The sequence below is a fragment of the Peromyscus eremicus genome, chromosome 8a, assembly GCF_949786415.1.
Source record: "Peromyscus eremicus chromosome 8a, PerEre_H2_v1, whole genome shotgun sequence".
NCBI lineage: Eukaryota > Metazoa > Chordata > Mammalia > Rodentia > Cricetidae > Peromyscus > Peromyscus eremicus.
Genome location: NC_081423.1, coordinates 16,843,193 through 16,854,325, shown reverse-complemented (window position 1 = coordinate 16,854,325; position 11,133 = coordinate 16,843,193). Strand labels below are relative to the sequence as shown.

Sequence of the window (11,133 nt, the reverse complement as noted above, 5' to 3'; positions counted from 1 at the left end):
TTAGAAGCTGAATATTACATCCAGATCCTCGGTGTCATCTCAGAACTTTGGTATGTGATCGCGTAGTAAATACAGTGTCAGGCCCTCACCTGCATGCCGGTCCCTTACTGGCATGTCAGTGCTTTCCCATGATGTCAGGATTATAACCTAAGGTCAGCATTATGTAAGGACCTTAGCATCATCATCAGGATCTCTGCATCATGTAATGCCCTCAGTATTACGTCAGGCCTTCTGACGTGATCAGAACAGTAGCAGCACACCATGACCTCAGCATTATTAGCCTCTCGGTATTACATACTTCATACCATGTCACACCCTGAGCATCCTATTAGCTACTTAGCAACATATCTGGACCTCTGTACCCTTCGAGGACCTGGTGTCATGTGACACCTTGAATACTGTACAAAGCCCTTAAGATCTTGTTAGGGCTTCAGGACCTTGCCTAGGCCTTCAGTATCATGACAGGCCGTCAGCAGTGTATCAGGCTATAGTTATTTTAAGATAGAGACCCCTGCCATACTCCCTCTTCCTTCTCCCACTTAGCAGGACACTCTGCTCCTGGCCTCCCAATCCCCGTCTCCTGTACCCTCAGCGAGGTAAAGCTGGAAAGAATGGTCAAGACTCTCAGACACATCTATGTTTATTTTTTTTCCTGTCAGAAAATTTCAAGAATTACACCAAAAAATACTTCAGCCTCTGCTACCTACTGACAAAAATACACCACAAAATTATAAAGCGCTCTGTGGTTTTGCTAGGACGATTTGTGGATCCGCTTCAGATGACAAATGAATTTACAGGTGACTCAAGGTGATGGGATTCCGGGGGAGGAGGGAGGAAAAATCAGATGAGCGTGTTTGGCAGGACATCTTGAGCTACACTACTCTATTACCCAGCTGCTGTGTAAAATGATTTCAGCAATATAGCAAGCCACAAAAAAAAACACCCTTAAATGGCCTGTTGGAGAGGCACTGGGAAACAGTAACACATGTCAAATGAACAATTCTCCTGGCCAGTTCTGGTCCTCTTGGGCCTAGAGCCAGTACCTCCACAGAAAAGGGCCTTCTTGGAATGCCCCTGAGAAGCAAGAGCCCCCCCCCCTCCCCTACAATAGCTTGCCCTACAGTGCCCTGGAATGGGAAGCCTAAGGATGCTGGCCATGTCCCCCCACCCCCTCAAATCAGGTGCTTCTGGAACTGGGCTGGTGAGTTTGGATGCCTATCCTCTGTCAACACAAGGGAAACCAAAGACAGCCGCCTTCTCCAGCTTCTTCCAGAAATGACCTGCCACCACCGCAGGCCCAATGTTCGGGTTTCCTCCCCGCTGTCTCTTGGATTTCCTGGCTAGGACCCAACTGTTGCCGCTGCTGTCATGAGCACTTTGGGAAAGAGCAAGCATGTAAAACCTGGGTGCCTCTGCTAGAAGCTGGGCCCAGGACGACCCGCCTGACCCATCTCCTTGTCCCCTCTCTTCCTTCCTCTCCCTTACCACTCCTGCCATCTTGAAAACACAGGAAGCATCTAGGGTTACCCCTAGGAAAAATAAAAGAAAGACAACATCTACCCACGTCTGTGTTTGCTGAAGCGCCACAGCTGCCTGTGAGCATTCGGAGCCTAGGTCCCACGGGCTGCCCTGGGCTGAGCACGGACGGCTCCCTCCGTGTGCTCACCCTGCAAACTCACCACGGAGTGTACTCTACGCATTCCCGGTTTAGAAATGCCAACATCACCTTTCTCTCCAATTCCGCCTTCCCTGCCCTGCCGTGCTCCTCTCCTGCAGACCACAGGCAAACCAAACAGCCCACCCTTTGCCACACAGATACTCGGCCGCCCACACTGAAGCCACAGTACCTTATCTAAGAAGCCCAGAGAGGCTGTGCTCTTCACCACCCTGCTGTGTCTTCCTCACAGAGCCCGTTTCATGCTTTTTATTCATTTTTCTCTGGCTCCCCTTTCTGTCTCTAAATTATCCTAACAAAGAATAAGCGGTGGCTTTGAAAATATCTTACATGGGAACAATCGACACGAAACATGCCTTTGTACACGAGCCTGACTTGGGTACGAAGCAACAATACGAAAGGACAAAAGGAAAGATCGATTCAGACAACTCCAGTGCACAATATTTTCGGGGAGTTCTCCCCAGACCCCATCCTGCCCCGCCCCCACCCCGTACCCCAGCAGTACAGTGTTGTCTTGTAGCTCCAGCTTTGCTTAGCCAGTCGGGGGTTCCCCTTTCCACCCCCACCCCCACCCCGCCTGGGGCAGGCCTCTAATGGCCCTGGGTCTTGGGTGGCTTAGGCTCGTGGATGACGGCAGCGGCCGACAGCCACGGCCCGATGGCCCGGGCGGTGCTCTGCTTGGCCACGCTGTAGTGGCTGATGACTGTGTAGAAGCGGCTCCTGGAACTGGGGTCCTGGGATGAGTAGTAAGCATCCAGCGAGGCCGGGATACAGCGCTTGTGCTGGGGAAGAAAGAGGTAAGAGTCAAGTGTAGCTGGTTGGGCTGCTGGCACCCACGGAGACACTGCTGCCCCATTTCATCTGGCTCCCAATCACACCTCATCCCCAATATTCTACCATCGCCATCTCCAGAGCAGAGGAGATACATCTGCTGGTACCAAGGTAAGACCACACTCATCTGCTCGATGACCATATGACAATAGTAGCTCCTGGTAGCACGACATGGGGTCCCGTAGTCTGTCTGGTCCCCAGGAGATGTCTGGGCCACTGTCCACAGACAACGACAATTTCATGTATTTTGTTTTATACATGCATTTCTTTTCTCATGTCAATGTTTTCGGTTTCTGACATTAATATGAATTTGCATTATGCATTTGTAGTATTCCACCATATATAAGGATAATTATAGAATACTACCAATTGTCTTAATGTCCTTAAGCTATAGACATTCTCTGTTCAAAGGGTTTGACTTGGGCATTTTCAACTGTTTGATGGTACTAATGTGTACCTATACAATCCTGTTTCTCAATCTAGCAAGTACTCAATAAATTGCACAAAACAGTTAATGTTACAAAGGAGGCGTTGTTCCCAGCGGTTTGGGCCAACTGCAGGCCCATATAAAGTTCTGACACCGGATAGGTGAGATGCACTAGAAGGCACTTTGAACTTACGATAGTTTCAGCCTGTGAGGGGTTCTCCTGTCATCCCTACATCGTACGTTCTCCTAAGACTCTGCAGTCTAAAGGCTGCACCCTGCGGTTATTCCACATCCTAGTTTTCTTTGCTGAGTTTTCTTCACTTGGTACAGAACTAGGTTCTCTGTTTAGCTTGTTTTTAATCTCCAGTGTTTACTTTTTCTTATTTATTTATCAAATAAGGCAACAATTTATGTATTTTAAGGAAAATATATAGTGAGCTAATTCTGGATGAATGTTGCTTCCCTCCCTGACTCCTTCCTCCCCTCTGAGCATCCATGTTTGGTATTTCAACTTTCATCTTTTTAGAATTTCTTTCTGGGAAAATATAAAGCAAACCCCTTCCACCTCCCCACTTCTGCGCACAGGTAGAACTTCTTCCTGTGATTGCCAATATTATCTTAGAGAGAAATCTGTCACAAAGCAGACAGTCTTTTTTGACTGTCATACTTCTAAAGAATCCCCTTGTGCAGATAAAGCGTGCTTTATTCGGCTGTCTCCAGTGCTCGCTCTCACTGTCTGCATTCTTTCAGAGCCTCGGCTTTCTTTCCTCCAGAGCATCGCTCCACAGAGGCATTCAGCAGCACCCAAATGCACACGCTCTCAAGTTGGAACAGTCTCCCTTTGATCCCCCACTCTGGAACATCTTCCTAGCTGCGATGCCTTGGGAAATCCTCTTAACTAAATACCCCGAATTTCTGTTACTTCTTATGGAAAACAGGGACCAAAATAATCCCATTTTCAGAACAGTTGTGTGGCTCAGTAGAGAGGATGTTTATGGAAATTTCTAGTAAATAGCCTGACAGAAAATAAATACTCAGTGAATGGTGGTTATAAAAATTAACATTGCCGGGCGGTGGTAAATCCCAGCACTTGGGAGGCAGAAACAGGTAGATCTCTGTGATTTCGAGGCCAACCTGGTCACAAAGCGAGTTCCAGGACAGCCAGGGCTGTTACACAGAGAAACCCAAAAGCAAACGAACAAAAAACCCCCAAAATCCAAAAAACAAGAAAAAAAAATCACCTGTTTAAAATTTAAAACAGCTAACTTTATTGCAACCAACATGTATTAAGAGTCCATTACTCAGTAGACTTATTTGCTTGTTTCTACTTATTTATTATTATTATTTATTTTGTGCTAAACTATTTGACTGTTTGGGCACACATAATTCTCCAAAGGAATAAGAAGAGCCCCAGGTTACCCAAATCTTTGAAGGAAGGAGGTAACTAAAGCCACAGTCAGGAGGAAAGAGACCCAGAGGGTCAGGGGTCTGGACACAGCCTGGGAGAAAAGCCCAGAAGCACTGCTCTCTGCCTCGTGTCTCTTTAGGGACACCCTGAGATAAGGAATCAGCAAGTTAGTCCGGAAGATCCACGTGAAGCAGAACTCTCCAAAGATGAGCAAGTCAGTGTCAAGTGTCAGTGGGCATCCTTCCCTGCTCATGCGCAGTCTGGAGCGGGCCTTCTCTGCTCATGCGCAGTCTGGAGTTGGCCCACTTCCTGATTTTGCTATAGCGCCCTAGTGCCTGCCTGAGACTGGTCCTTCAGGAAGATGCGATTGCTCCCTTCCAGCTATGTTTCAGTCCATGAGGAGAGCGCCATGCTCAAATATGGCCACCAGGGAAGAGAGGCATTGACAATCTCTCCAATTATTGACAATCACCTAGGGCTATCCACCTGCCGCAAACCCCTTACCTTGTAGACAAATCCCTCGGGACAGCTGTGGTCATAGGTGAAGGCTTTGTAAACCACCAGGAACACGATGCAGGCGAGGAAAGCGAGGGCCAGGCTGACAAGAATGGTGACCTGGGAAAGACAGATATGAGTGTCACACAGTCTCAGCTCATGCGCTTTCAGGCCATACATGCAGCCTTCAGCACCTGGCGCCAAGAGGCAGTCTGGTACGTTGGCAAGGGGAGGGGTCAAGCACCCAGGGAATTGGCTGTATCGTGGCTTGACAAAGATACATAAATATTAGATATATACTAAAATTTAGTATGACCCTGAGAAAACTTGCACTCCATGAACTTCAGTTTCTCCCCCCTGCAGGGAAACCTAGAAAGTTCTTTCTTGACTCTACATATGCTTCCCCTCAACTCTTCCTATTAACACGGGGAATGGGGGTGGGCGGGAGGGGTTAAAGCCATCACATCCAGGGCTTCCTGCCATCCAGGGCTATTGCTTTTCTTCACCGCCACACCCCTGTCACCACCGCTGTATTCTAATGTCAGGCACCAATTGCTTGCTTTGCCTCTATTTGGACACCTGGTACCCACCTGGAATGTGTCCCCCATCCACTGTTTTCCCACTCCAACTCTATTCCAGCTGCTTTCTCCCCACCGCAGGAAATGCCGGCTCCACGTGGTCAACATCGAACACAAACCTCCTGGCCACCCTTAACAGTTTCCCCTACACTGCGTCAGGAACATCTGCCTTGACATGGACCCACCCCCTGACCACTTTTTACGCTCCAGTCGGTTCCAGGGTGTCTGAAGCCACCCACCCACCTCTCACCTGCGGTGGTGACACAGCCTTTAAAACTCTAAAGGCTGTCTATAGCACGGTTGACACACAACCGTAAAAAGACTTGGACATTTTAAGTTCAAGTGTCCCCTTTCTACCCCAGAAGCATTCGATCATCACCAACCAACCAGCTCAGAGTAAAGGATCAACTCCTGGCTGTTAGTTACAAGCAAGTTTTTGTTTGTTTGTTTAGTACTGCAACACCAAACTAAGGAACACCAGGACTTATTAGAAAGGAGCAAGTGGCTAAGATCACACTGTGTCCGTGACACCACGTGTGTACAAAAGGAAAGGCCACCCCTCCCCCACGATAGTGTGGAGTCCTTGTCAAAATTTGGGTGTGTGTATTATTTTTAAAGAGCTGCTAGCCCATTGAGTTGGGCTAGAAATTGGGCACAGTTCCTCCCAGGAGGAGAACGTTCCTTTTGATCTAGGTGAAAATTAAATCAATGTTTGGGGGAGACCTCAATGCCAACTTTTCACCCTAAGATATGTGGGTAACCGTAGGGAGGAGTCTGTGAAGCTCCAGATGAGGGGGTTTGCCTGACAGTCCCTTTAAATACCGGATGGGAGGAATCTGAAAGGGGAAAGAAAGTGACGAGAGAGAATCACAGTCCACGAGAAATTTCTCGACTCATACGCATGTGAAATCCCACTTTAAGTTACCGTTGAAGCCTTGTGCTGTCCTGGCCACTCCCTCCACTGCCCAAGCCCTTTGCTGAGGCTTGCTGCACACACATTAGCCTCCCAGGCAGGGTTAGGGCCATCACACAGTAGGAAGAGATGATGCTGAGATCCGACCCAGGTCACTCGGCAGGACATGGAGCTAAAATGCACAAGCCCATGGAAACGGAACCTGGAGAGACACTATGCTCCCCCAAATTAATGTTTAAATACACAGGAAAGTGGGTCATCCAGGATCACCACACACCAATCCCCGAGAACCCAAAAGCGTTGGTCAGGCAGTGTCTGGATTACAGATGGAAAGAAATTAAAAATTTCCAGATTTTCCAAGATGCAAAAGACAGAAATGGTCCAAACATTTGCACAGGATAACCAAATATCATCTTATCAGACCCTAATATTTAATGATTCCACGTTAATGGATTCAATCAACTAGAGACCAAAAAATATGTGGAAAAGTAAAATTTTCTGTACTGAACAAACTTCAGCTTTTTTTAAAAATCATGTTCCCCATATAAGACTATATATGGCACTTACTAACATGGATTTATATTGTACTGGATTTCATATATATATGAACTCCAGAGAAGAACTAACACACACAGGAAGATGTACAAAGGTCATATGCAAATTCATGGGAATTGCACTTCTGAGGAGTTTGGTATTCAGCAGGGGGTCCCGTATCCAGTCACCCACTGATCTTGATAAATAGTGTGTATTCACATAATATCATTCAGTCATAAGAAGGATGAAATATGTGTGACAGATGTAGACAGACCTCAGAATCATTATACTGAATAAAAGAAGTCATATCTAAAAGGTCACCATGGAATATCTAGAAGAGATTAAACTGTATAGATAGAAAACACGCTGGCAATTGCCAGGGGCTTGGGGGCGGGGGCAATGGGGAATGACTGATAATGGGTACCGGGTTCCTTCTGGGTGATAAAATGTTTTGGAATTAGACAAGGATAATGGTCACATAGTGCTGTAAATATTCTAAATGTCACTGAATGGTTCGTTTTAAAGTGACTAATTTTACAGTGTGCAAATTTTTACCTCAGGCTTTAAATGCCAGAGCTGAGGGAACACTCTGCCTCTGGGGTGGGAGCCATTTCTGTACATGGTGACACCATCAGAGAGTTTTAAAATGTTGCTGGCATCCCTGCAGGCCCAGCCAAGTGGGCTGCCCACGGTACCAGGATGCCAAGAGTCATTTGTGGCAATATTTGTGGCAATATTTGTGGCAACGACATGGCTGTGGACCTCAAGCATGCAAAGGAGGGAACAGAGATCCACAGACCCACCTTGCCATCCCCAGCAGTCCCAGGCAGGGGACCCTGGGAAAATCTCCCATCCCAGTGACCACATGTAATCTCAGCCTCTGACTGAGGAGAGCCCCAGCCTTTTGACAAACCTAGCAGCAGGGCAAGATGTCTAAAGACAGGCACGGCCCTGGGGAACACCCATTTAGGGTGGGTGCTCCCACCCCAGAGGCCACTAGTAGGTTAGAGAAGAGTGCCCAGCATGCTCACCCAGGGGTAGCCTCCCCAGACACAGCAGGGCTCTCCCATTCCTAATCTCTGAGAGGAGCAGGGTGTGATTTACCAAGGTCATCAAGGCTGACTGTGTGACAGAGAGGCTTTCAGAAAACATCACTGGGAAAAGAAGAGGGAGGAAGAAAAGATGTGGTCTCCAGTCCACTGTCAGAAGCATCTGGGGGCCTGAGGATGCTGGCATCTAGGTTCCCCCTCCTGTGGATCCTAAATGAATGGGCAAGGAGCAAGTGGGCCCAGGACACGGGCATGGTTTTCAACCTTCCAGTGGACTGAGGGTACACCCGTGGAGAGGATGACTCCTCCTGTGAGCTCTTTGGATTTGGATCTCAAGTTGGCTGCATGTATTATCATCACGTGGACATTTTCAACAATCCTCACTTCCTGGCTCCACCTGGGAAATGACATCAGAATCTGAATATTATCTTATATTATTATATCTGAAGTCCCTGGCTCCTTAGTGTGGGCAGGAAGGAGAAGAGCATTGTGTGTAGACCCTAGACAGGTGGCCTCTCTGAATGCTGAGTGCTGAGTGGAGGCTGGGGAGTAACCTGCTCATGTATGTGGTTTTGCCCAGCAGGCTAGCTCGGAAATGGAGGTCATGCTGTTTGAAAGCGTTCCTTCCTCTCCTTAATTTTAGTAGGGATTTCTCTGTGACCAAGGCTATCAGCACAGGGGGCTCTGGGACTAACCTGGGGTTGGGGATGTGACAGTGTGGGTAACTGCTGAGAACACCAAGTGGGAGGGCAGGAGGCTCTGAGTGGAGGACCGTGCATCCTCCACAGGGCAGCCGGAGAAGATCTGGGCTGTTCTAGAAGCATCGAGGAGCGGAGGGGCGGGGAGTGGAGGGGAGTGAACATACTCAGCATGGAGCCTTAACTCAAGGGTGACAGGGAACTATACAAGATTTTACACAGGCAAGTGGCTGGATCAAGATTAGGCTTTGGCAAGATGTCTCTGGAGGGGGCAGGGCTGGAGGCAGGGAGGCCAGTGGGAAGGCTGGTCATTAGGGTATATCTCAAGTGTTGAACTAGCCTGGGCAGCAGAGTGGAATGAGTTGAGTTGAAGAGATTCTGATTTGGCTTGCAGTGAGATTTTCAGGCAGACAGAGACCTGGCTGCCCTGGGCCAGCCTCTCCCTTTCTGGAAGTTCTGTGGAATTCAGAGGCCTCCAGAACTTGGAGCCTGTAGCTAAGTACCCCCATGGAAGGATGAGCCTTGGCCTGAAGGGAAGGACCTTCCATTTCTCCACCCCTCAGCATGCTCTGAACATAGAAAGTGGGCTCCATGTCAGGATTTATTGATGTGCCCTTGGCTTCACCCTAGAATTTAATAATCTGGGACCAGCAGTGAATTACAGGTTTTTCACACTAGATGTGAGGTGTCTTGTGATATGATTGTCACCACCTGCCAACACCTGTGCCTCTCATCTGCTCTTTCCCTGTCTCCCTGACTTCAGACGTCAAGGTCTGCTCCGAGCCACATGCCATGAGGCAGGCAGGCCACCAGGGCTGTGCAGTGAACACTCAGGTTTCAGATCAGCCCCTGACGGAATAACCTCCCCGCATGTCACAGAGCAGGGTGTGAGGCGGAGCGAATGGAGGGCAGGGGTGGGCTGGAAGGAGCCAGACACAGTGTGATTCTGGGCAGAGCATCCAGACTGCCCAGAGATTCTGCAAAGAACTTGGGGGCCCAGAGGGCCTAGAAGGAGCGGCCTGTGACAGGAGAGTTACAGGAAACATTGCCGAGGTGACAGGGACCAGAACCACGAGCTCTGGAAGCCCATGCCATCCCGGCCCAGGAGAAAGCACCGAGGATGCTTTCATCTCCGCCCCTCCCCCACCCACCGGCCAGAGCCAGCACCACCCTACTCTGAACACCCAGCCTCCTGGCTGCCGCTTTGCAGAAAGGAGCCTTTCCTCCATGATGTTTGCTCAGCATGGGAGACAAGGCCCTAACACAACCCCAGCCTCCCTGTCTCTGTCTGGTCACCAGTTCCTACCTCCAAAGTCACTAACTTCTCTATCCATTCTAGACACCCCAGATCAAGGAGAGCCTCTTCCCCCAACCTCCCCTCAAGTTCTTGGGCAACGCTTAGCCCCTCCTCATCCACTCCTGCTCTCTGAGATGTTTCTGTGTCAGAAAGAACCCAGTCTGTCTGTTGCCCCCCTTGGGAGGCAGCGTGAGTCAGCTCTCACTTCCGGAGTTGGGTTCTGTTTGACTGATGGCCCGTGAGGTAGATTTTACTGGATCTTCCTCTTCTAGATGAGACTAGGCACAGAGAGGTCACGGGCTTTCCCCCAGGACACACAGTTCATTACACAGTATACTCTCAGGAGCTGAACTATGTGATGTGCTACCCAGGGGCTGGTCTGCTCTGCTCCTCAGAAAGCATGGATTGAGCATGTGCTCATCTGCTGCATGCTGGCTTGAAGCCCAGGTCAGAAGCAGTTCTTCACACGGGGTAGACAGTACTAAATGTGCAGGGGAGGGTCCTGCCCCGTGGGTTCCAGCTTTGATCCCTGTGGAAACCTTCCTCCTCCATAAGGGGGGTCGTCAGTTCGACGGTGTACGTAAATCCCTGGAGCAGGAAGGGGACTCAACTCTAAAATGCACGCCATCATTTTTTGTTGTTTATTTTTATTAACCATTTTTAAAATTCATTTTACATACCAAATATCCCCCTTTTCTCTCCTTCTGCCCCTCCAGCCTCCCCCTCCCAACCCACTCCCCATTCCCTCCTACAAGAAGGTAAGGCCTGCCATGGGGAGGTACATTTAGTAGAGGCAGGTCCAAGCCCCTCCACCTGCCTCAAGGCTGTGTGAGGTGTCCCATCATAGAAGTGGACTCCAAAAAGCCTGCTCATGCACCAGGGATGGATTCTGATCCTACTGCCAGGGGGCCCCTTAAGCAAATCATGCTACATATCTGTCTTGCTATGTAGAGGGCATAGTCCAGTCCCATGGAGGCTCCACAGCTGTTGATCTAAATTTCATGAGTTCCCACTAGTTTGGTTTGGTTGTCTCTGTAGGTTTCCCCATCATGATCTTGATGCCCCTTGCTCATAGAATCTCTTCCCTCTCTTTGACTGGACTCCAGAGCTTGTCATACCACATCTTAATCTGCCATGAATGGTACCTCATTTGGAAGGGTGAGCATGGCAGGTATGGTTGGGTCAAAGGTCTTGAGGTGAGATGATTGTGGATCACCCAGGTGGGTAT

The 11,133-nt window shown here is 49.0% G+C and overlaps 1 protein-coding gene across 1 annotated transcript in view; it reads right to left on the bottom strand.

The window, feature by feature from the left end:
• Positions 1 to 1,879: 1,879 nt before the first annotated feature.
• The window catches only part of Nsg2 (neuronal vesicle trafficking associated 2), a 57,974-nt gene continuing 48,720 nt past the window's right edge, over positions 1,880 to 11,133 (bottom strand). The window contains exons 4-5 of the mRNA XM_059269212.1: positions 4,846 to 4,956; positions 1,880 to 2,457 (exon numbers count right to left, since the gene is read on the bottom strand). Coding sequence (XP_059125195.1) covers positions 2,266 to 2,457; positions 4,846 to 4,956 — 303 coding nt within the window. The 3' untranslated portion in view covers positions 1,880 to 2,265. The remainder of the gene's footprint in view (positions 2,458 to 4,845; positions 4,957 to 11,133) is intronic.